Genomic DNA, 26,123 nt, shown 5'->3' with positions numbered 1-26,123 from the left:
ACAGAAATACAAAGGGACAATAGGCTTACATGATCACAAGTGAGTTTAAGATGGAGAGAAATAAAACCCCACTTATGAATGGCATTCCATTCTAGCCCCAGGTTCATATCTGCCTTATACCTGTAACTGAGACTTCCTCCTCTGTGTGAGAAGCAAAGAACTTTTCTTCTGAGATAACCATCTTCTTTGTATGCACAGCTGGTACTTTAAAGAGAATGTTTTACATTAGCATTTCTTTTTTTCAGGGATAACACACCAGATCAAATACATAGGTCATGCACTATATTTACATCTTTAGCCATAGAATGACTGAATCAATACAACTGCTTAATGCAAATTCAGAATTCACAAGAAAATAAATCACATTTCGATCTACTGGAACACACAACCCATGCAGCCTTTTTATCAAACATTATTAAATGGGAATCAAATAGACACAACTTCTTCACACACAAGGTGGTGCTTTTAAAAATCTGTTAGAGTCTATTCATATAAATGAGGATGGAGACTATCATATGCAATGAAATGCATTGCATAGATAAATTAGGAAACTACTCATAAATTAGGAAACTAAACACAAATGCTTCCTTAAATAGAAAACCAAAAGTTCCATATTTGTAAAAAAGCAAAAGTACAAATAAGTATGCCATTACTTTAAAAATACAAAAGTGAAAAAAAAAAACCCACAAGTGAAGCTCAACATAAAATGTATGTTATGTAAGAATGTCTTTTTTCTAGGTGGTTTCATATTTGTGAACTATTTAGCAAAATGCATATACACGTCCATACATGTAATAAAAATACTGAAAATTTATAGTTAAAGACAAAGATGTATACCTTTCACTTCAATAACTTCTTCCTGTACAGGAGTCCGGGAAGGTTTTTGTGGAACAATCTTCTTCGAAACTTTGGGTACTTAAAAAAATATGTACAGATATACATATTTGTATTGCGCAGAACAATGCTTTGCACAGAATTTTTTTTAAAAAATCTTAGTTTTGATGAATACATAAATAATATATAAATATAGATGAGTAACAGATTACTTGTGCACATAGGCATAGAAAGGTTTGAAATGATAATACCTTGGGTGACTTCAACTTTTTCTTCTTCCACTCTTCGGGAAGTCTTTTCAATTTTTTCAACTACTGGCTTCTTAATAACTGCAAGCATTTTAAAGAAATTGCAGTACTTTTTAGTATCTCTATAAGAACCTATTCATTATCTATTTTAAAGAGACAAATTTTGGGGGTCTAGAATTTAAGCACAAATTTCTGTACTCCAAAGTGTTTTGTTTACATTTATTTCAAAGATCCCATACTAGTCTTTTGAAAGAATCTTTGTTAAGTTTTGCATGAAATTAATCCTATAGAACTCCTTAAGACGAAAATTCCTTGTTATAATAGAAGCTTAGAGAAGTTGTGCCTATTGGATTGAACTGTGTCCTTAACCATCTGTGTCAAACAAGCCGTGAGAATGTTGATGCAGACCACTTAAAAGGATCTCAACTGCATACCTTTTGGAGGTGGTGCTTCCTTCTTTGCAGGCACTTTTGCTGGAATTTTCTTCTCACGCGATTCTGTAATAACACAGGAAAAAATGAGAGATGTTTTGATAGGTAAGCTGTGGGGGATTGATTTCACATAAGAAGTTCAGAATTTAACATTCTAGATCAGTTTTCTAGCATACGATCCCTGGTGGCTCAGTGGCTAAACTGTCCAGCTGCTACTAAAAAGTTGATATTTCAAATGCACCAGCCACTGCACAGGAGAAAAATGTGAATCTGCTTCTTTAAAGATTGTGTTGTTGTTGCTGTTATGTGCCATCAAGTCACTTGTGACTCATGATGACCCTATGTACAAGAGCCCTAAACCCGGCTCTATCCAATCCTGTGTCAGCCTTACTGTCTCTGACACATCTACTCCCATTAACTAATCACTGACTCAATCCATCTCATTGAGGGTCTTTCTCTCTTCCGCCATCCCTCTACTCTCCCAAACATGATGTCCCTCTCCAAGGACTGGTCCCTCCTTGCCACATGCCCAAAGTATGTCAGATGAAGCTTCAGAAGATTACAGCATTGAAAAGTATACCACGCAGTACTGCCCTTTGTAAACTAGACTGGCTGCCATGATTCAGAATGGCTTGACAGCAGTGGTATTACAATCATTAAGTATCCAGCTGATAACCAAAAGTTTGGTAGTTTTGCTCCGCCCAGAAGCTCTGTAGGAAAAATATGTGATGACTTGCTTCTGTAAATATTACAGTCTAGGAAACCTGTGGAGTTCTACTCTGTCATGTAAGGTCACTCTGAGTTTCCCTGGCACTTAATAACAACACTGTTAGCATGGTTCTTAGTTCTGTGTTTCAAAGCAGCATCACAGAGATGTACAAGGCAGTGAAACCAAAGCTTGAACTTTTGGTCACAAAATAGAACTTGGAGATGCAAATCAAAACAACTATGAGATATCATCTCACCCCAGTAAGAACAGCAATATTTAACAGAACAGCAAGCAACAAATGCTGGCAAGGTTTTGGAGAAACTGGAACCCTTATTCACTGTTGGTGGAAGTGTAAAATGGTGCAACTACTGTGGAAAGTGGTGTGGCGCTTTCTCAAAGAGTTGCAAATAGAGATACCATTTGATCCACCAATTCCACTACTGGGAATATACCCCAAAGAAACCATAACTGACATCCAAGCAGATGTATGCACACCCACGTTTATCGCGGCTTTGTCCACAATAGCAAGGAACTGGAAACAACCTAAGTGCCCATCAACAAATGAATGGATAGAGAAATTCTGGTATATTCACTCAATGAAATACTATGCTGCATTGAAAAACAAGGAACTCATACAATATTATTCAAAATGGGTGATCCTGGAGGACATTATGCTGAGTGAAATATCTCAGTCACAAAAAGACAAATACTGCATAGTGCCACTGTTGTAGAATGGGACTGACATCAGGGTTGGGGTAAGACTGAGAAAAACTGGGTAAATTATGTATACTGCATTGAAACAGATGAGGGAGAGAACAGTTTAAAAGTGTTATATGATAGGGTATTATGGTTAACACAAGAGTCCAGAATGAAAGTTGCATAGTGGAGTGTACTTGGGGCAGGGGTGGGGAGTGCGAGAGGGATTGTATACAAATGAAGGAATTTTTCTTTTACTCTTCAAAGAGAAGAGAGAACTGAGGGGGAGGGGTGGGCAGGGAGAAAAGTGCAACAATGAATGAATGGAAATCCAAAATCTCTTAAATGTTAACTAAAATGAATAAAATAAAAAAAAATAGAACTTGGAATCCAGTCTTGGTAGTAAGAAGCGATTCTGCTTATGTCAAATTATGAAGTCACACTGAAGAAAATGAGTTAAAAACTAGGTTTCTGAAGATATTTAACACTATGAAATCTAGAATGATAATGACATCAATTAATATATATTAAACATAGAGGAAAATATTGAAAATATCATGAACAGTACAAAGATTCAGAAAATCATTCAGTTTACACATATCTTCGTAAACCTCCTTTTGAACTTGAATAACTGACATCAATTAATATATATTAAACATAGAGGAAAATATTGAAAATATAATGAACAGTACAAAGATTCAGAAAATCATTCAGTTTACACATACCTTCGTAAACCTCCTTTTGAACTTGAATAACTTCTCTTTGTTGGTAAGCCTCCTCCCATTCCTCCTCCCCTTCATCATAGCCTTCTTCTCTTTCATAATATTCCTGCCCTTCTTCAAAATCTTCTTCCCATTCTTCGTGAACTTCCCTTTTAGCTTCTACCTTGGCCTCTTCATAGTATTCATCAGGTTCTTCATAATATGGTTCTTCAGACGGCTCCGTGTAAGGTTCCACTTCCAGTTCATCATAAGGTTCGTCAAAAGACTCGATGTAAACTTTCTTCTCCTCATAGACTGCTTGCTTTCTCTCATAGACAGCCTCTGTTTCTTTCTGAACCTCCTTCTTTCTTGTTATGGTCATTATTTTCACTTCTTCAGCCTTGGAGGACACATCAATAATTTCAGGAGCTAAAGAAAGAAGTAGAAAGGTAGCATCAACAAATGAGTTACATCCATACAATTATTTCACTAAACACAAGTTTTTGTAGTCAAAGAATGTCGCTATCTCAGATCTCAGTATTACACAGAGAAACCTGTCAGAGTCAGTACTCCACAGGATTGCCTCGCTTTCCCAAGTCTTGCTTTCAACAGGCTTAGCACTTTTCTAATTTTTTAGTGGGTAATATCTGAATTTTCATTTTCTAACAGATCTATACCACTTTTCTACTTCTTGTTTTAGTAATATTGAAGCCATCCATTTTTTACTGATTCCTGACTTAGTCAGGTTCTGGGTTTTCAGGTTTTACTGTATTTCTATTATCTTATGGTTTTCGGCATACTGTACAGTTTAAGTTCTTGTCGACCAAGGAGAACAGTAGTGTCAAGATGCATGTGATTTGAGGATTTTTCCAGTGTGAGCAAAATGGTAGTAAACACTGTCAATTGGACAGTTTGTGTTGTTCTCTGGAGACTCTAGTTTGCAGAATCCTGAATTTGTTCCCATGGGATATTTTAATATTAGATAATTTGATGAAATTTATAACTAAAGTTTTTGTAATTTTTCAAAGTTCTAATTATTTTGAAGCACATTTTTATTTTTAAACATAAATTTTTAGATTATTGAATGTAACCTTTAAGTCAGCCTAACAAAAGGCAATATGTAACCAGCTCACTTAGTTGGTTTTGTACTAACCAAAAATTTTACGATATTTTGGCTTCCATTTTTGTGTTGTTCTTAATGTGCGTGTTAACGCATGTTAGAAAGGTCTGGGGTTGGCCCGCTTTTCCTAGCCCTCAGCACTTCTTTTCCTGCAGTCATTGCTCTAGAGCTGCAGGAACTTCTTTCCTGGGATAAGAACAAGTTTATCACCACTAATGGTGATTTTAATAGAGCAGAGCAGGCTCTAAATGCTACATAATATGTTTGTTATTGCTAGATGTTGTCAACTACAAGTCACAGTGACCCTATGGACAACAGATTAGCTATAAGACTAATATATAAAAATAAGAATGAATTACAAAAATGCAAGCCTCAAGAATAAATGAAATAAAAATAGTCAATAACTTGTTTTCATTTACCTTTTGCGGGGACCAAGGTAGTGGGAGGTGGGGGCTTCTTGATCTGGACCTCTGCAGAGACATAAAACATTTTATTTTTTTAGATTATGCTTTGTTAATTGTTTATTAATCTGTGCATCAATGTTAGTAATTTCATGATACTTGATAATAATATACCATCCCTATAGGAATCATCAGAATGCCTTTATGATTCCCAAATTTCTACTATGTAATAGTATATTAATAAAAGTCCAGGAACACTGGGTCTAGGTTGACTGAAAAGATTTTAGACTACTATGAAACACAGAGAATATATGCTTAAATAAAAAACATTTATTCATTTTTGTAGGTATTATAAAGCTCATGAAAGATGCATGTGTCTTTTAATTCTTCTTCAAGATGCAAGCTTTTCCAGCTTCTTTTAATTCCATCCTTCTGCTTTAATTCCACAGGACTTAATAAATGATCACCCTGGGGTTCTCCTTCTTTAGGAGGTTCTGTGCTCCATTCTTAATCAAATGGGCTAAAGCAATTTGTTTTAATTTAATTAACCAAGCTCTTTTCTAAAAACTCTCCATGATATATTAAATATTAAAATGATCCTTTCTTTAAAAAAAACACAACAAAAACAAACAAACCCCAAACCATTAAAACAACTATGAGATATCCTCTCACCCCAGTAAGAATAGCAACATTTAACAGAACAACAAACAACAAATGCTGGAGAGGAACCTTATTCACTTTTGGTGGGAGGGTAAAATGGTGCAACCATTATGAAAGGCAATATGGTGCTTTCTCAAAAAGTTGGAAATAGAAATACCATTTGACCCAGCAAAAGTATACCCTAAAAAAACTAGAACTGCCACTCAAGCAGATATATGCACACCCATGTTTATTGCAGCTTTTTTCACAATAGCAAAGAGTTAGAAACAACCCAAGTGCCTATCAACAAATAAATGGATAGAAAAGCTCTGGTATGTTCACACAATGGAATACTATGTTGCATTATAAAACAAGGAACTCATAAAATATTATGCAAAATGGGTGGACCTGGAGGACATTATGCTGTATGAAATATCTCAGTCACAAATGGACAAATACTGCATAGTGCTACTATTGTAAAGCATGACTGATATCGATGTTGGGGGGAAACTAAGAGGGGATAAATAATGTACACTGTATTGAAATAGGTGAGGGAGAAAACTGTTTGGGAGGAATATAAGTATTATTGTCATGACAGGAGTCCAGAATGAAAGCTGCATAATGGAGTGAATTTGGGGAGCATGGGGGACTGTATAACAATGAAAGGGGTTTTTTTTCCCAAAGAGAAAAGGGAACTGGGGGGAGGGGTGGGCAGGAAGGAAAATATGCAACAGTGAATGAATGGAAATTCAAAGTCTCTGTAAACTTTTCTTTTTAAAAAAGTCTTAAAAAAAGAAAAGATTCAATCCACAGGCAAAGAAATGATCTGGCAATAATAAAATGATGAGATTAATAGAAAAACAGCCAAACCATTAACCATTTTCCTCCCCTCCTCCTCCCCTGTAAATACTGACACGTGGGCCAGATAAACTGGAAGCATCCTGAATTGGGTTGAAACACCTGCTTGGGATTAGTATGAATCTTGGACTTTCTAATGGCATGACATGATGAAGACCCAGTCCTTCCTTTATGTCACCATCAAAGATAATAGAGACTGCATAGGGTTGCTCTTGGGTTTTATGATAGGTATAGGCAGAGGAGGACAAAAGGTATAGGGGAGCTCTGGTGGCCTAGTGGCAAGGAGCTGCAACTACAATCCCAGAGGCACACGGTTCGAATCCACCAGATGCTCTGCCGGGGAAGGAGGGACAATCTCCCCCTGTACCAGTCAGATCTGATTTGATGGTACACGCACACAAAAATAAATAAAAAAAATTTAAAAAAAAGAGAAAAAAAGGGATGAGAAAATAAAGTATGGAAAAGAGAGTCACAGATGAGAGTGAAATCAATGATACCATTTCATGGCTTTGAACGCTCCCTCTTCCTCCCCCCTTCACCACTTAATGAAAAAGCTTAAACTTGTTTTTGATTAATTATAATACCTCTCGATTGTAGATCCTCTTCTTTAGGTTTGGTAACAACTTTTTTGGTATCTTTTTTCACAGCCTTCTTAGTCACTAAAGAAATAGATGTCAGATATAAGTAATGAAAATGTTTTGAGGAATCCAAGAGCCTCACTGAAGTATTTCTTCATATACTGGTGGCAATAAGACACTCTATATATTATTATATTATTACAATATATATTTTCCAGGGTGATTTTGTTTAGGAATGCACTATATATTTTTAAATTTATTTATTTTGTTTTTTTTATATCCGCTAAGAGTTAAAGAGGAGAGCTCTGGTGACTTAATGATAAGAAACTGTGGTGCAATGCCAAAGGCATGTGGTTTAAATCTACCAGCTGCTCTGTGGGAGAAGGATGGGAAATTTCCTTCCAGGTGGCTAAATGTCTCTGTTGGTTCAACTTGATGGTAAAACAACAACAAGCTAAAGAAGGAATCTTGGTGGTGCAATTGTTAGAGCTGATAACTGAAAAAAATAAATGATTAAACTCACCAGTTTCTTTATGGGAGAAAAGACCTGACATTGGCTCCCATAAAGATTATGTCCTAGGAAACACTGTGGAGCAATTCTACTCTGTACCAGAGGGTTACTATGAGTGGTATACAATAGCAAGAGGTAAAGTTTTCATACATAGAGAATGATTCCAAATGGCATTACAAATAGAAAAGGTTCATATTTTTCCATCTGTGTTTCATTTGGGTATGAGCACTTTAAAATTGCCAGAAAGAATAACAAGTATGAATTAATGAAGTTCTAGGAAACTTTGTGAAAATTCTCTTTTGTTGTTGTTGCTGTTACTGGACAATCATATTGTTATCCCTAATCATACTTTTTAGTACTCATGAATAAAAAGCACTATCTTTTAATTTTTAAAATAGGATTTAATTTTTCAAGCTTCGATATTGGTACTCAGGAGCTATGTTAGCACCAGAACTCAGAAAAAAGTTATTAGAGAAATTATTTCTGACAACAGAGATATAAATGGAAATCTGTTTTATGACTTTCTTATCTATCCTGTTACCATTAAGCAGATAAAGTAACTATGCCATCAGCATTCTGGCACAGTGAAGGGCTCTCTATTAGTAATCTCGAGTTTTGGCCACAAAAGAACAAAAATGTATCAACTATTTTCTTATAAGAGTTAATTTTAATAGTAAAAAGAAATTAGCTACAATTTTAGATTGTAATTTAAGCTAATATAGCAGATTTAAATAAACTATATTACAAATTGATGATATAATTTTCTTGATATGTGTAGCAGAAAAATTTGAAGTTAATTGGCTTTAGTGATCAAGTGATACTACTAAATAAGATATTTAAAGACTAGACATATTATTTATCTGATAGATTTTAGGGTTTTCATTATATTCTTACATATTTTGTTAACGTTTAAAGGAAAGAATTCACATTTTGAAGGGCAATTTAATGTATTACCACCAGAGGGCCAAAGGATGGCATTGAACGTTTTCTAAGTAGTTACTTCCTACATTTTGGCATATAATACCTTCCACTCGTTTTGCTGGTGGTTTCTTCTCTTCAGGTGATGGTAGTAAAAGAGGTATAGGTGGAGCAACCTTAGGAGGAATTTCTGGAGAAAAGAAATGCCATTATCAGAAATAGGATTTGGTTTACTATTTTGCATAATGCTGACAAAAAGCCTTATGCATTCTTTCAGAACTTCAAAGGTGATACAGAACCAATCTATCAGTGAGAATAAATAAGAGTAGCTTATAATGATAGCTAATTACTTGGTTTTAAAGCTTTTTTTAAAATTTACACAGTGAAGAACGCAACAAAAATGCTTCTGTCCTCTCAGGTGTGGGTAGACACTGGCAATTTAGCAGCGGTCAAATACTGCTTTTTGAAACCTGGGTGTGGAGAGGCTGGGCTTACCTTCTGGAGGCACTGCTCTGATAGGCATGGTTGGGATTGGAACTCTGGAGTCAGGAATATCTAGAAAAGAAAATGGTGTAAAGCATACAAAGACTTAGATCACAAATATTTACTAGACAATTAAGAGGTACTTAACCATTGGCCATTTCCAATTAAAAAATTTAATATACAAACATAAAGATATTAGGATTATTTTTGGTTGTAACCAAACAGAGACGTTTATTTTCTGTTCAATTTTCCAAGGCCATAATATTTACCATGATCCCACATATCGGCTGCATGAGAACTTCTCTCTAACTTCCCAAATTCACAAAGGCTAACATGTTCATTTAGGAAAAATAACTTTACTCAATAATGTTTTTACTCATTAAAATTTTACTGAATAGAGAAAGAAACTGTTAGAAATATTATTTTGGCTGTCATTTTCATAGTTGCACTACAAAGTAAGCAAGGATTGATTCCCCCCAACCCCCAAGACTTACCAGGAGGCTTCATTTCAAGTTTGATTTCTGTAAAGAAGAAAAAAAAAAAGTGATATTTTGTATTTAGAATTGTCTAGACAGGCTTGACTGTTTCAACGATTGTGATGAGGTATAACTGAGTATTTTCTCACCTTTCGTTGTTAAATACAGTTCTGCTGTGCTTCTTGCTTCGCCTCTTGGCTCCAGTCTGGCAATTACAGAATAAACACCTAGGAAAAGCACCATGTTGTTATTATTACGCTCTACTGGGTTGCCAGGACTCATAGTGACCCTGTACACAATAGCTCTGAACCCTGTGCTCTCCTGAGCCAGTCTCACTGACTCCCACACACCTGCCTCTATTGAAAAGCACTATAGAACCTTTGTTTTCTGGTATATTTACATACAGTATTTCTTTATTTAAGTATATGTATGTATTTGTTATGAGTTGCCTGCGACTCAACGGCACTTAACAACAATAAATCAACAGAGAGAGAGATCAGCTGGCCCAGTGGGCAGAAAGCGATGCTACCAAGCCAAAGGTGGGTGACTTAATCCGTGGCCCTCGGGCCTGTCTTTCATTGTTTTTGTTCAGACATTCCTCTAGGTCGAATAGCCCTGGTGTACAAGTTGCTGTACAGCGGTCACTGTGATTGCTGTGAGGCTGAACATTGTGACACGGATGTGTCAAATGAGTTAATGGTAGGCTACCCAATGTGGACTGAGAGTGAGGTGGAGCTCCCCAATTAAACAAGTGTGGAAGGAGGAGTGGCATCCACTTCCATAATAGCTTGCCTCCAGAAGCCCTATGAACCTGGAGAGAGGATGAAAGGCACCCAAGCATTGAGGACTCTCCTTCATAGGGTCACTATGAGACGCCTGCAACTCGATGGCACTTAACAAACAACAACAATATATTTGTTTATATTTCTCTTTTCTGAAAAAGTATTATATATGGAATTACAGAGTGGAAGGGTAAAAATACAGAAAACAATACAAATATATTTTCATAGAGGTTAAGTCAAATTTTTATTTGGCAGCTCAGAAGCCACCAACTTACCTTCATCATCTGGGGTCACATTGTGGATGGTCATATAATGACAGCGACCGTCATTCCTGAAGTTGTACTTCTGGCTCTCAATCAGTTCTGTTGGTCCTTTGTACCAGGTTACGATGGCGTCATCAAAGGACACTTCACATTCAAAGGTGGCCGACTGATGCTCACTCACCACAATGTTCTGTATGCGCTTGGTAAACTGAATTGGCTCAGCTGTTTAAATTCAAAGTATTCAAAGTTAGAATGTGTAAAGGGAAATTTTTGTTATAGTGTTTTCCTCTCTATATAAAATTCAACTGATTAACATACAAAAAGTAAACAAATAGATGTCAAAAAGAAAATGCTCTTCATTGTCTCAGTAACAAAATTTATCCCAGTGTGAATAAGGATGTCAGAAAAAGAATTGATGCCTTTGAGCTGTGGTGTTGGAGAAAAGCACTGAACATTCCATGGACGGCCAAGAAAAGAAATAGATGTGTTTTGGAGAGGGTGTAGCCAGAGTGCTCTTGGGAGGCAAGAATGATGAGGCTTCATCTAATATACTTTGGACATATTGCTAGGAGGTACTATTCCTAGGAGGAGGACATGATGTTGGGAAGGGTGGAGGGTCAGCGTAGGAGAGGAAGGCCTTCAGCCAGGTGGATTGACACAATGACTGCTGCAGTGGGCTCGTGTGTGTCAGGAAGTGTGATGATGGCGCAGGACAGGACTAGGTTCAGATCTTTTGTTCATGGGGTCACTATGTTCATACTTGAGTTGATGGCAGCTAACTACAACAAACACCACCCTATATTTCTGCAGATCAATATAGGAAAAACTTAAAGGAACCCCTGAGGGTTCTTAAGATATTTAGATAAGTGTAATATGAAAAGATGCTTTGCACAAAAAGGTCATATTAAATTTTTTAAGTGATAGTGAAATAGGGGATTCATAATAAAGAGAACGTAAATTTAATTTTATTCTTCAATTTGTTCCCAAAATTCTTTCTTGTAATCCCCCAAATTCTTTCTTGTCTTAGTGAAATAAATTTGCCTATTCAAGATCTGAAACACTTTATTAGCCAGTATGGGTAACTTTCACTGTTAATTAATTTCAAACTCATAGCGAATCTGTTTTTCTAAATGTCAAGGAATTCTTGAGAAGCGTTCTGAATGGACTTTCTAGGCGCATGAAGACACTCAAGAAGTAATGAGCCAGCAGAGAGGGAAGGAGTATTTCGGGGGTGGGGTGTGACTAGAGAAGAGGCTCCTCTGGCAAAATTATCTATGCCTGGAATGAAATGAGCCATGCCTGCTAGATCTTGGATTTTAGGAATTATGGAAAAAGAAGAGGTTATTTTAAAATTATAAACAATTTCATCTGGACCTTTTAATTTGAAGGACATTTTACAATTTCTGAGTCTTAAAATATAAGCGACATTTCTATTCACTGTAAAGTAACACTGAGAAGTTGAAATACTGTATAAACAAGAATTCACATTTGTGACTCAACAGCTTAAAACAGGCACGGATACCTGAAAAGTAGATGCTATAATTATGTTATCATTTTGTTTAACACTGTCCAAGAAGGGCTTCAGAAAATGCATACTCTCAAATAATTAGGAGATTAAGATTATTGCATCTAAATTATCAGATTTCACTTTATCTTAAAGATTCAGAAGATTGGAGTATGATACTCAAATGAAATAATTATTTCCAAGGATAATATATGTCTTTAATTTTATCTGTAAAATCCCAAATAGATGAAATCTGATTAAGCCTATAAATAAAGTAAATCCTACCCAAAATCCTTTGGTTTAGCACCATACAATCTGGCACACTCTAAAACGTCTTTTGAGGAATAATTTAACTCATAGATGTGAGAAATACGGAATTTAGACTTTGAGGACAAATGACTCTTAGAAAGTTATGTCTTAATCTAGATATCAATGATCTTCTGATCTACATTATCAATGTAAAATAATTTACACATATTGAAGTTTCTTCTTTAAAGCCTTATAAATGTGGGATTTCATGAATGTGAATGCTACAAGCGTGTGAGTTGGGGAATGAGAAAATGTGAACAGACTGGGATATGTCCAGCCTGCCTGTGAGCCACCTGCCATGGACCTGGCTGTATATCCTGACTTCCTCTGTAGCTTCTCACCCACCTTCGATTCTGAGCTCAGCTGAAGTTTCCAGGTCTTCATATTTGCAGGTGTATTGACCCTGGTCTTCTGCTCGAACATCCGCAATGGTCAGCTTGTGAACTTTGTGCTCCACTTCTGTTTTATGTCTTCCTTGAGGTTGAAGGATCCGACCATTTCGGAACCATTCAGATTTGACATTTGGCACAGAAAACTGGCAAGTCATGGTGCAAGTTTGGCCTTCTTTTAAAGTAACATCCTGAAGACGTTGTTCCCAGGCAGGCTCTGCTCATATAAAACAACACATATTTTGCTCAATATCACATGCAGTTGAATTCACCAGGACATCAGTTTTGCTGGATCTTTAAATACCCTTTTTACTTACCTATTACAGTTAGTTTAGCACTAGCAATGTGTGGTCCGCAAACCAATCTATAATTGCCCTGATCTTTCAGCTGACAGTTTTTGACTCTGAGTGTATGTCGGTCACCATCGATTCGTATTTCAAATTTGTCACTGGGTTCCAGTTTTACAGTCCCTTTGTACCAGGAGAGCTTGATTTCTGGATAATTAATCTTGATGTCAATTTCAAAGACAGCATCATTATCTTTCAGAACTGTCTGGTTTTCAATATCCTTGATCAGAGTGACAGGCTAGAAGAATAAAGAAATACAAACCAAGTGAGCCACTCATTATGCCTCTTACAGCTTCAATAATAACTTGTTCATAAAGTGTTATGATCTTCATAATGAATTCACCTCTGTCTGTGAGAGCCTTTGCTGAATAAATGATACAAGTTCCTCAAATTCCTTTTCTTCCTTCTCTGACTTTTCTCTTTCCTCAATTTCCTGGGGAGAAAAAAGGCATTAAATATTTTTTTAAAGTAGAGGATGCATGATTATGTTAAATTATTATTCTTGATGCTGCTTAAGTTATATAGAGTGATCCAATACAACTGAAGGGGGCCTGGCAACTCAGGCCTGCTTGAGGCTGATATTTGAAATAAAAATTTGCAGATCATACCAATCTATGAGTTTCTTCTTCTTGACTCTGCTTTAGTAGTTCAAACGCTTGAAGAAGACCTCGGAAGTCAGTTATTCCATACATGCGGGCATATTTTTCATATTCTTTAGGATCAACATTTTTGAGAAGCTCCAGGATATCAATTTCCTCTTCTTCTCCAGCTCCTTTCTTTAAAGCTGGAGTCCTGAATGGAAAGAAATGAATATAAATGACTGGACTTCTTCTACTTGTTTTGAATTTTTTTATCACATTTAAAAATGGTTGTATTTGCTTATTTTTTTTTCCTCAGGAAGAAATAGTTCTATGTGCCTTACTCAAGGAAGATTACTTTTAAGTAAGTTAACTTTGAAGCAATAAAAATATTGTGGGTTTTGTGATACAGTGAATTTATAATGGATTACTGGTGCAAAGTAGAAACGCTTGAATGACTATAGAGTTTAAGAATGGAAAATGGAAAAAAAATTAAAAAAAAAATTAAAAAAAAAGAATGGAAAATGAGGCCATTTCCGAAAACATCTCAGCCAGAGAGTCTAGTGAAAGAACTATACATGTAACATAAAAAAAAAAAATAAAATAAGAAATAAATAAAATAATAAAAAATAATAATGGAAGCATTTAAAACAGGACACATGCAAGGTATCTTGTAACAGATGAAGAACATGAAAATTAAATGCAGATTAATTAAATGATTATACTGAAATATAAATGATATTGAAATTATTGGTAGTTTTGTAAAATACTGAAAACCAGACATGGCACAAAGTTGGCTATAGAAATGAAAGCGTTGGCAAGCTCTGGTGGCCTAGTGGCAAGAAGCTGCACTGCCATCCCAGAGGTGCATGGTTTGAATCCACCAGATGCTCTACTGGAGAAGGAGGGACAATCTCCAGTCAGATCCAATGTGACGGTACACGCACACACACAAAATAATAAAAAATTATAAAAAGAAATAAAAACTTTGTAGAAGCAGTATATGATTCAAACAACCCTTAATCTTCTCTACAGGGTGTTTCCTTTAGCTCAAAATCAGAAATTAGCTTCATTGCGAAAGCTTTCTTAGGATTACTCAGAAACTGATCATAATGAATATTTTCCACTCACACGTTGTGCACCTGCTTATCTGTTTTTGTTCCAATATTTTTACTTTCCTGTTTGTTTAGATCTTGGAGAGGAATTTCTTGCAAGAGACCAATGCCTTTTGAGATATTACCCCCAACTTTTTAGTGGAATATTACCACGCATTTAAAAAGATAAAACTTACTTTTTCAGCATTGCTCTAAGATCTCCTTCAATTTTCTCTTGTTTCTTCCTTTCATCCACCTGAAGGTTAACATTACTTTCAATTTCACCATGCTTATTAAACGCGACACATCTGTACAAGCCAGAATCTGTTTTGGTGGTGTCTTTTATCTCCAGTTTGGCTTCATCTCCTTTCTGATGGATAAAAATGCGACCTCCTTGGTTCAGCTGTCTCCACTTCCCCTTTGTCCATTTAACATTTGGGATTGGATCACCCCCAACTTTTGCAATAAATGTTGCAGTGGTTTCTAAGAAATAATGAAAACCAATGATTAAAAGTTTGTTTTCCAAAAGCAGTTCTGAAACTAAATGAGTATGAAAAAGTTCAAAATAGGAGATAGGCTTGTCAGGAAGCACTTACTTTCTACAACTCTGATACTTTGAGGTTCTGATACAAAGAAGAGCTTGCCATCTACTGCTGCCTTCTTAGCGGCTGGGGCTGCAGCGGGTTTGTCTGAAAAAGATATTTATTATATCTTATTGCAATTACCTTGGAATAGCAATAAATACTTCCCTTTAAAATATATTCTAGGATTCACAATGAAGGTAGATTACAGAAAATAAAACCTCTCCCTTGACATTTATATTAGTAATTGGTAGTGTAAGTGGAGATGAAATCATATTAATAGTATTCCTATGACAACAATGACAATAACATTATACAATTTTGTATTTCTAGACTCAGTAAATATTTTCTCCAGGGAAATGCTATCAAGTAATCTTATATTATTACATTAATTTTGGAATGTTATGAGTCATACCTTCTTAGATGTGACAAAAACAGGATTCAGACACTTAATTTTGAACTTGTGGTAAATTTAAAATAATTTGTATTGCATTTTCTCATTAAATCACTGCTTAATCATGAAAATAGGGAGGTGACAAACTTAAAATTATCAATAACTTGTGCTTTAGAAATTTGAGCTCCATTCTTACTTAAATTACAGTAAAATAAGCATGAGAAGTTGTTGGCTAATCTGAAAAGAGCCTTTAGGTGCCTGTACCTTTAATGGTCACTTTTGATTTGGAAGTGTCACTTCCAGCCACATTTGAAGCTTTGCACACATAATCTCCTGCGTCTGCTTTAGCCACATCCTTGAGTTCCAGCACAGCTGTTCCATGAGCAAAACTGAAGCTGCATTTGTCGGAAGGCTTTACTTCCTTGCCAGCCCTCAACCACTGGATCCTAATTGGCTCAGATCCCTGGACGTGGCAGCTCAGCTGCACAAATTCTCCCTCACTTGCTGTTACTGGACTAAGGTGCTGATCAAACACCGGAGGCTTCTTAGGTTCTGCAATTGAAAAAGCATATTAATGAGGAACACCAAAGCAAACACATACTAAATTCCAGACGACATACAATCAATGAGTAAACAGATGTGCCTCTAATAGGTAACACAAGTTGCTGCAGTAGAATAGAATGATGTGCCTGGCTTATTTCTCTCTGAAGGCAACAGTTTCATTTGTTGAAATAAAAGGGTGGGGGGGGGAGGCTTAAAAACCAAGTAAGGAGCAGATGTCATCCTGTTCCCAAATCTCCCAAGCATCTGTGTCCTGATTAAGTAGTGCAAACATTGCCTTGGCAGTTACTATAAACTTGTATGCCATGTAATATACTCTTGATTCTCTTAAACTGGTATGTTGTAAAGTGCCATGAAATGAAACACTTCTTGGCCCTAATACCATCGTTATAGTCATTGCTATGTCCGGGCCTTTTGCAGCTACTATGCCAGTCCAGCTCATTGAGGGTTTTCTTTTTATGCTGACCACCTACTTTATAAAAAATTATGTTCTTCTCCAGGAACTAGGCCCTCCTGATAACCTGCCCAATGAAAGTGGGAAGAAGATTGTCACCACCCTTGCTTCTGCGGAGCACTCGGTGTACTTTTTCTGGAAACCATTGGTACGGTCAATATTCTTCACCGACACCATACATCAAGACATCAATTCCTCTTCAATTTCCCTCATTCGTTGTCTAAATTTGGTATGCAAATAAGATGACTAAAAATATCATGGTTTAGGTCATTCATACCTTAATCCTCAAAGTGACATTTTTGCTTTTTAACATTTTAAAGAGTTTTTGTTTTGCATGAAATTTGCCCAATGCAATTTTTGTTGTTATGTGCCATCAAGTTGCCTGCAACTCATAGCGACCCTCTGTACTACAGTTCTGAACCCTGATCTATAATAAGCCAACCTTATTGTCTCTAACACACCTACCCCATCACACCTGTCACTGAATCAATCCATCTCATCCAGGGTCTTCATCTTTTGTGCTATGTTTCCAGCCTCCCAAGCATGACGTCCCTGCCCAAAGTATGTCAGATGAAGCTTCAGAATCCTTGCCTCCAAGAAGCAGGCTGGTCTCCCCCTCTCTATGACAAACACGTTTGTTCTCCTAGCAGTCCATGGTATAGTCAATACTCTTCTCCAGCACCACAGTCCAAAGGCATCAACTGTCTATTATCCCTAGTCATTATCTAGCTTTCTGATGCATTGCATGTATTTGCAAAGACTATGGTCCAGATCAGATGCTCCTCAGTCTCCAGACTGACATCTTTGCTCTTCAGTACTTTGGGGAGGTCTCTGAGAGAAGACTTACCCGATGTAGTTTGTCTTTTCATTTCCTGCCTGCTGGTACTAAGAGTGTTGATTGTTAAGCCAAGAAAACTAATACTATTAACAATCTCAATCTCTTCACCATCTATCATGATGTTGTCAACTGGCCCAGTGGTGAGAATCTTTGTTTTCTTGATGTTGAGCTTCAATCTATATTGAAGGCCAATGATTTCTTGAATGCTGCTTCTATAGGCATTGATTGTGAATTAAAATATAATGTGATCCTTGGAAATTCCAGCTTTTTCTCTGTTTATCACAATGTTGGCTATTGATCCAGTTGTGAGGACTTTTGTTTTCTTTATATTGAGATGTAATCTACACTTAGAATTGTAGTTTTTAATCTTCGTTAATAATTGCTTCAAGCCCTCTTTGCTCACAGCAAGAAAGGTTGTGTCAACTACCTGTCATGGGCTGTTGGGGGGTCTTCCTTCACTTCTGCTGCCATGTTCTTCTTCTTATAGTCTATATTCTCTGATATTTGCTCAGATTGAATAAATATGATAAAAGGATTTGTCTCTGACACACAATTCCACTGATTATAAACCACATTTTAGACAGTATTTAAAAATCATTCTTGAGAAATATCCTTAGAAAAAGGAATGTTATAAAGGTATCACAATAGTCAATAATCAACAATTTTTAATATTTCTACAATAAGTGTGCTTTATTTTATACACACACACACATCTCTTACACATGCAGTTTGAAGTAAATGCAGACTTGTATGTAACTGAGAAATTTGGAAGTTAAGAATCTAATGCATTTATTAAGTGATAACTACTTTGCCAGGCCATGCAATGAAAATTACTGCATTTTCAGTAAAAATATGTGTAGTATGTGGGAAGGCAATTCTGTGATTTAAAACAGTTACAACTTAGTTTAAATGTGATAATAAATGCAGGTGGCTCTTTAATAGGGAGTAGTGAGACACACAACAGGTGGCCCACTGAGATTACTAACCTTTGATGACAATTGAAGATGTACACAGTGCAGAACCTGCATCATTTGACACTTTGCAGGTGTACAAGCCAGCATCAGCCATGCTTGCCTTCTTTACTTGCAGGAATAATGCGTTGTTCTTGAATGTTATTTCACAATTAGAAGTTGGCTGTATCTCCATATTATTTTTGTACCACGCAACAGATATAGGCTGGGAACCAGCAACACGTCCCTCAAGTTTGAAAGAATTCCCTTCAGTTTCTTCCACTGTCTCTGAGAGTTTTTTAGTGAAGCTCGGTGGAGTTAGTCGCTCTGTAATAAATAACGAGCATGCATGAAATGGAATATACCAACACACTGGTAATATGAAGCTTTTTTTTTAAAGGAGTAATACTTTTTGTTAAACATCTTTCTGATGCTCAGTACATTTTACCAGTGTATGTTTCAAAATAGGGAAGTCTAGTGACTAAGTAGTGAGGAGTTGTGCTGCCACCCCAAAGGCTCTCAGTTCAAATCCACCATCTGCTCTGCTGGAGATATATGGGCAGTCTCCTCCTGTGTGATTAATTGTCTCTAAAAACCCACTGTGTGTGTGTGGGGGGGGGCGGTCAGCAATGGGTCAGTTCCAACTTGACAGTGCAAAAACAACAACAAATGCCCCAAAATATTTCAGCACCTTTGATAACCCTTTTTTTAACTCTTCTCTGATTTAGGTGAACAGTAAGAATAATTTACAACTATTTACAGAAATAGTTATTTGAAAAGAGTGATGATTTTCCAGTTCTACATACATAAACTTTTAGAAAATTAAATTACAGATTAAAACAACAAAACTCAGTAGAGATATAGTTCATTCTGTCATTGAAAAAAATAAAAAGTTGCCCTAAGATTTTATGTGTCATAGTAAAATTCATGCCCTCAGGATAGGATATGGAATGATTATACTTTGTTGCACCACATACCACAGGAACCATACCTTTTATATTCAGCTGGGCTGTGCAGGAGTCCTTTCCTACTTCATTCACAGCGTGGCAGGTGTACTGTCCAGAATCCCCTTTATCAACTTTCAGGATTGTCAGGTGGGCACTATTCTCCAGATAACTAATCTGATACTTTCCGCCACTTCGAATCTCTTTGTTATCTTTGGCCCAGCTGACCTTGATTGGCTGTGTTCCAGTGACATGGCACTCAAAGTCAGCACTTTCTCCCACGACAACATCCGCAGGGGCCAGGGGAACATCGAAGAAAGGCGGGTTCTTGCCCTCTAAGAATGGAGCAGACACATACATTTTCAGGCTTGGTACTCTGAACCACCCAGCTTATGAAAATTATACACTCCAAAATATTTTACTATAAAAAAGATTTCATTATAGAAATAAGGAGTTTTAAGAATTCACAAACCTGTGAGAATCAGTCTGGCACTTGAAGAAGCAGAGCCTATAGGATTTGTTGCTGTGCAAGAATATTGGCCTGCAAGGCTTCGGTCAGTTTTAAATATATTGAGAGTGGCCACATTGTCTAAAAATGATGTCTGTACATTGGGGCCATCTTTCAAAGGCTTGCCATCTTTAAACCAAGACACAGAGATCGGCTGTGATCCATTCACGGCACATTCGAAAACAACTGGTAATCCAACTGTTTCTTGAACGTCTCTCAATTGTCGAGAAAATGACGGTGGGAGTTTTTGCTCTGTTAAGGACATGATTAATGATGAATACCTCTGAGCATTTAAAAAATATTGTATATTACTTTCACAATTATTAGACTACAGCTAATGCAATTTATGAAAAACTAATAGACTATTTTAACTTCTCTTTAATTCACTCAGAGACAAAGCAAAGAATATAGATTTGCTAAACACAAGTTTCACTCCAAGGCAGAGTAAAACTCTGTAAGCCCACAGAGAAATTGAATGGCTTAAGCTAGGTTTTCAGGCGTGCAACTGTTTTTACTTTTTAAAACTGTTCTTTAGAAATTTTAAAGTCACTTAGAAGATATTTATGTGGTTTGATTTTTATAGGGCAAGGCCATTTATTTTTCTTAAAGACTTAATTGTAAAGAGAAATGATGATGCTCTTCTTCCAACTGAAGATTTAAGCATCTTATTTCTCCCTCTGTAAAGATTATAAAAAAGAAAAAAACCAAGAATAACAAAAAATCTTAGCCAGAATATTTTCCTAATATTTCTAAGAAGCATCTTAAGGTTTAAATCTAGCTCACAACCCACACAAATTCATTCACTTCAAAATGACACTCACCTTGAACAGTAAGGAAGGTTGAGGAAGAAACTTCTCCCACACTGTTCTCTGCCCTGCAGATATACTCTCCACTGTCACTGCTGTCAACCTGGTTGAACACCAGTGTAGCCACATTGTTCCTAAAGTGCATTTTGTATGTAGCTGTGGGTCTCAGTTTTGTATCTCCCTTATACCAGGATACTGCAATTTCCGGGGTCCCAGCAAGCTGACATTGCAAGGAGGCAGAATCTCCAACAGTCACCTTTAGAGGCTCCAACTGCTTGACAAAATACGGTGGTTCTGTGACACCAAAAGAGAGAATCAGTACTGCAACTGAGGCACCAGAGTGGTGACTTGGTATAAAAAGCTAACAGGGTTTAGTCAAAACAAACCTAGTATCAGTATTTGTGCTGAACAAGAATCCTTTCCAGAAGCATTTTCAATGTAGCAGTTGTATTGTCCTGCATCCTCTACTGTGCTACTTGGAATTTCCAGGATTGCCGATTTTTCAGTTGTGGTGATATTACACCTCTGAGATGGAGTTATATTTTTGCCATTTTTCTTCCAGGTAACTGTGATCGGTGGTGTTCCGGTGTATGCGCCTTCCAGAATCAAGGATTTTCCCTTCTCTATGCTGTAATCATTGAGCCGCTTGACAAATTTAGCCGGTGCTGATCAAAACAAATTGAAAGTATGAATTCAAATGCACAAACACCCAATTATAGACATACTTAGTTAGAATACGCAAGTCTATTGCAAAAACCCTGGCTAGCAAGCAAACAAACCTTTTACGTGGAGATGCGTTATACAAGAGATCTTGCCGGCTTCATTACTAACTATGCAGGTGTATTCTCCACTCTGTGATGTATCTACATCAAACAACTCCAGTTCAGCCACTGAATCCTGCAAAGACACATTGCATCTGTCCCCTGGTACAAGCTCACTGCTGCCCTTGAACCAGCTGACACTGAAAGGTGGTGTTCCTTTGATGATGCTCGTGAAAGTTACATTTGTCCCAGTTAAGACGTCCATGGCATCAGGCTTCTGAACAAAAGATGGTGGTTCTAAATACAAAAGGACAATAAGGAAAAGTTTAGGATTCGTGAATTGGAACAATAAAAAATAAAAATTCTTGAGGAATTATGTCATGCACTTCTCTGTTTTTTGCTGACCTCTCACAGTCAAAGGTGCACTGCATTCATCAGAACCAGCCACGTTAGAGGCAACACAAGTGTAGTTGCCCACATCTGAATCTTCCAACATGTTTATGGTTAGAGCACAGGTGTTGTCGGTCAGGGTGGTCTGGTATTTTCTGCCACTACTGATTTCGTTTCCGTCATGGAACCAGGAGACAGAGATGGGAGGCGATCCATAGACTTTACATTCCATTGCAACCGAGGAACCAGAAAGCCCCTGGGTCTCTTTCAATCTTCTTGTGAATGAAGGAGGAATGATTCGGTCTGAATGTGATAAAAAAAACAAGCAAACATGACACAATAGTTAAGCAATGTTTTGAAAAGACAGTTAGTTTTCTTTTTGATGGACTATCCATAAATATTTCTGGCTTGTATGCAAAGGTATAAAACAATTCCCTGTAATTTTGTACAGATGAAAACTTAAAAGTAGGGAAGATGCACGAGTTGACTTTTTAAGGATTTTTGTCTCTCTTGATGATAAATCAGTATATGGTGAATTAATGTCACACAACAGATACTAGAAGACTGTTACAACCCTACATTGTGGGAGTCCTATCACAATGAATTGTGGAATTTTTTTCCAAAACAAAGGGAGACAACATTTAAACTTAGAATTCTAATTCCGTAAACATGTTACCTCTGACTTTGCTGCTTCAAAGGTTGTCAGACCCATGTAGAAGATGGAGTTATCCTTACACATGTGGGTAAATGAGGAATCACAAATTATAAAACAATTACACAAGCAACCAACCTGAAACTTGAACGGAGGCTGTGCAGCTGTCCTTGCCAACAGGGTTTTGCACTTCAAAACTATATACCCCACTGTCGTTAGGGGCCACATTGATAATCTTAAGTTCTGACACTCTGTTGAAGAAGCTTATTTTGTATTTGCTATCACTTGCCAACTCTTTTCCATCCTTAAACCACTTGGTACTGAGCTCTGGTGTTCCAGTCACTATACACTCCAAGGTACAGGTATCTCCTGAAGTAACTTTTATGGATTCTGGCTTTTCTACAATTGCCGCAGGCTCTGAAACGAGGCAAGAATAGCAACCACATTTTAACATCAGTTAGAAAAAGGAAGGAAAGTCCAGGCATATGTGTATCTTGTATTTTTGGAACCATCACTGTACTAACCAAGAACGGATAGTGTGGCGGAGCACTCTTGCATTCCAGCATCGTTTTTGATCTGACAGGTGTATTTCCCAGCGTTCACTGGCTCTGTGCTTGAGAACTGCAACGTGGCAATGTTTTCGGAATAAGAAATCCATATGTTGTCACTTTCTCTAACGATCTCCCCCTTATCCTTGAACCACATCACTGAAATGGGCTCAGCGCCTTCAATGGTGGCCTGCAGCTGAACTTCTTTACCAGCAATTGTCGAAATGTCACTGAGTGTCTTCACGAACCTGGGTGGTGCTGAGAGAAAAGAGATACAACAGTGTATTTGAATGTGTAGGACTAACAGTTATTTCCCTCAAATCACTAATGCTAAGAATGAATTAAACTAGTGATGGTACGCCATTTCCACTTCTTAAAGAAGTATTGTTGGCCTCAGTAATACATTAAGGTTTATATTAAGTGGAAAAATTAAATTTTGTTTTGTTCTAATTCTAGTTTTCTAAATCCAAATAAAATGTATTAGCAAAATTGGCTAAGAGTTGTGTTTTTTTTTAATTTCAAGAAAAATAGGGATATTCTAAAGAATAATAAAGAAAGAAAGTAGATAAGACTGCTAGCTAGAGAGGACTGAACGGTAACTAAGTGGTCTACTAAAATTACAGAAATAAGCAGATGAAAGAGAATGTAATCTAACCTTTCAAAGTGATAGAGCCAATGCAAGTGTCACTGCCCACATCATTCGTGGCTTTACACTGGTATTCCCCAATGTCTGCAGCATCCACATTCAGGATGTGAATGCTCGTAAGGAAGTTTTCAGACATTATCTTGTACTTCTTGCCACTCCTAAGTTCTCTCTTGTCTTTATGCCAAGAGACTTGAAACGGAGGAGTGCCCTTGAGCTCACATTCCAAATGGACATCAGTTCCTTTCAGTGTTTCCACAGGGTGTGGTTTCTTGTGGAAAATGGGTGGTTCTAAAATGGCAAGTTAAAAAAAGGGAAATTAGGTTGTCTTCTGTAGATATAATTAAGACTCAGTTTTTCATCAACTGGAGAAAGTAACATTTTCTTTCCCTTTTATCACGCCCTTTAACAATTATGAGACAGCAGTGGAGAGTCAATAGTAAAAAAATAAAATCGTAAATGAAGAGGACCACTGGAGGGGAGGCTAGTGTGAAGAATATGAGAGAAGAGTAAGATGTGTGACTGACCTTTAACCTTGAGAGAGGTGGTGCTGCTCGCGCTGCCTGCCGCATTGCGGGCCTCACATATGTAGTCTCCACTGTCTTCAACACTGAGATTGTGCATTTCCAACACCGCCACCGCGTCAGTGAACGACATTCTGACCTTACTACTTTCTTGAAGTTCAATTTCATCCTTGTACCATAAAACTTTAATTTCTGGAGACCCACCTATTTTGCATTCATATCTTGTGTAGTCATCCTGTTTCACAATTCTTGAAGGTTCTAGCTTCTTAATGAACCTGGGTGGTTCTATGGAACCAAGAGGAAAAATGCAGGTTAAGGGATAGAATAGATAAATATAGCTTAGGGCAATGTGAATTAAGGGATCTTTGTCAAACAGTGAGGTCTTTAATGTTGGGAAACAAATTCTTATGATGCCATTTCAAGAATTAATAGTTAACAAATGCAAATATTAAGTCACTAAGAAAAACACATTTGTTTGTATATATATCCCGATAAGGTACTATCACAGAGGGAAGAAAGTGAAGATAGTAATCCCTATTATACAATGTTCTTCTAGTCAAAGGATCATTTCTCTGGTGCTGAGATTTGAGGCCAAAGCTTAATGAATCCCACTAAGGGTATACAGGAAAGGAGACAGTTTGATTACTCTCCTATTTGTATGGGAGGACTATTTTCCTGGGCTACAATGATAGTATTTATCTATAATGAAGAATGGGAATAACAAAATTAGGCCAGATAGCTAGGTATTTTATCCTACAGGCCTCCAATAGGCATTTTATCATTGTTCATTATTCCCCCTGAAGTAATTGAGAATAATGCTTTTTTCATTCACTGAAGGAACAAAAATTTAGGCTTAGGGAGATAAACATTTGTAGCCATATGGTATAGGCAAATGGGCTAGAAAATCTAATTCTAGTTTAACTTCAAAATATTTATAAGCCATCTCAACACACCCCCTTCAAAACATTTTAGTAGGTTAAACTAGTCTTCCAATTGAGGTAGATGAAATTTCTGACAACATTCATAAACATGCTAGAAAGATAGGTTGTCTCCCACAATATTAATTCTGAAAACTTACTTAAGTATTCCCCAGTGCTTGCCTTTTACTAGTATTTAAGTTGGGATAGTGGAGAGCAAGAATTTGACCTTACATCGAATCTGGACTCTCCTAGGGGGTTCCAGAGCTAGGAAATGTGTTATCATTTGGTGTTGTGTTGTTATGTGCCAGTGACACATGACTGATGCCATGAACAATAAATCTGAATCTTGCCCTATCCTGGGCCATCCTCATGATCCTGGACACGCTCAAGCCCATTGTCACAGTCACTATGTCAATCCATCTTATTGAAGGTCTTCCTTTAGAAGGACAAAATCCATTCCTTTACTAACCAATGTGACAAGTCACCTGAGTAACTTCTTTTGTTTGTCCTAAGATGCCTTTCAAACTTGGATTTCTTTTTTGAATTCTGTAAAAATCTAAAACATACTCTCTTTTTTAGTCTATATTTTTAGCCATTGAAAACATTTCCTTTTGGGGCTTTTTTTTTTCTTTACTTTTAAATGTTCTTAGTGAAAAATGTTTTAATTGACCCTGTTTAGAAAACCTTTGATTTCTTTGAAGTTAAATGTAGCCTTCAAGCACATTCATCTCCTCCAGTTTAAGATATTGAAAATATAAAACTGCTAAATCACTCAACAAG

General features: G+C 36.9%; 1 protein-coding gene across 1 annotated transcript in view; it reads right to left on the bottom strand.

Annotated features, from left to right (window-relative positions):
* LOC102853765 (titin-like) overlaps nucleotides 1-26,123 on the bottom strand; it is a 294,430-nt gene that overhangs the window by 170,522 nt on the left and 97,785 nt on the right. Inside the window, exons 89-118 of the mRNA XM_006878955.1 lie at nucleotides 24,427-24,708; nucleotides 23,912-24,190; nucleotides 23,233-23,514; nucleotides 22,847-23,125; nucleotides 22,072-22,359; nucleotides 21,685-21,963; nucleotides 21,292-21,570; nucleotides 20,921-21,199; nucleotides 20,064-20,351; nucleotides 19,639-19,926; nucleotides 18,684-18,974; nucleotides 16,109-16,396; nucleotides 15,466-15,558; nucleotides 15,067-15,352; nucleotides 13,806-13,989; nucleotides 13,541-13,630; nucleotides 13,168-13,435; nucleotides 12,807-13,067; nucleotides 10,661-10,870; nucleotides 9,753-9,830; nucleotides 9,622-9,648; nucleotides 9,140-9,199; nucleotides 8,751-8,834; nucleotides 7,222-7,296; nucleotides 5,159-5,209; nucleotides 3,644-4,048; nucleotides 1,517-1,579; nucleotides 1,086-1,163; nucleotides 838-915; nucleotides 121-204 (exon numbers count right to left, since the gene is read on the bottom strand). Coding sequence (XP_006879017.1) covers nucleotides 121-204; nucleotides 838-915; nucleotides 1,086-1,163; nucleotides 1,517-1,579; nucleotides 3,644-4,048; nucleotides 5,159-5,209; nucleotides 7,222-7,296; nucleotides 8,751-8,834; nucleotides 9,140-9,199; nucleotides 9,622-9,648; nucleotides 9,753-9,830; nucleotides 10,661-10,870; nucleotides 12,807-13,067; nucleotides 13,168-13,435; nucleotides 13,541-13,630; nucleotides 13,806-13,989; nucleotides 15,067-15,352; nucleotides 15,466-15,558; nucleotides 16,109-16,396; nucleotides 18,684-18,974; nucleotides 19,639-19,926; nucleotides 20,064-20,351; nucleotides 20,921-21,199; nucleotides 21,292-21,570; nucleotides 21,685-21,963; nucleotides 22,072-22,359; nucleotides 22,847-23,125; nucleotides 23,233-23,514; nucleotides 23,912-24,190; nucleotides 24,427-24,708 — 5,877 coding nt within the window. The remainder of the gene's footprint in view (nucleotides 1-120; nucleotides 205-837; nucleotides 916-1,085; nucleotides 1,164-1,516; nucleotides 1,580-3,643; nucleotides 4,049-5,158; nucleotides 5,210-7,221; nucleotides 7,297-8,750; nucleotides 8,835-9,139; nucleotides 9,200-9,621; nucleotides 9,649-9,752; nucleotides 9,831-10,660; nucleotides 10,871-12,806; nucleotides 13,068-13,167; nucleotides 13,436-13,540; nucleotides 13,631-13,805; nucleotides 13,990-15,066; nucleotides 15,353-15,465; nucleotides 15,559-16,108; nucleotides 16,397-18,683; nucleotides 18,975-19,638; nucleotides 19,927-20,063; nucleotides 20,352-20,920; nucleotides 21,200-21,291; nucleotides 21,571-21,684; nucleotides 21,964-22,071; nucleotides 22,360-22,846; nucleotides 23,126-23,232; nucleotides 23,515-23,911; nucleotides 24,191-24,426; nucleotides 24,709-26,123) is intronic.

The sequence above is a fragment of the Elephantulus edwardii genome, unplaced genomic scaffold, assembly GCF_000299155.1.
Source record: "Elephantulus edwardii isolate Elephantulus edwardi_28Jun2011 unplaced genomic scaffold, EleEdw1.0 scaffold00001, whole genome shotgun sequence".
In the NCBI taxonomy this organism is placed as follows: Eukaryota; Metazoa; Chordata; class Mammalia; order Macroscelidea; family Macroscelididae; genus Elephantulus; species Elephantulus edwardii.
The sequence above is the reverse complement of the archived record's forward strand: the minus strand, read 5'-3'. Positions and strand labels throughout refer to the sequence as shown.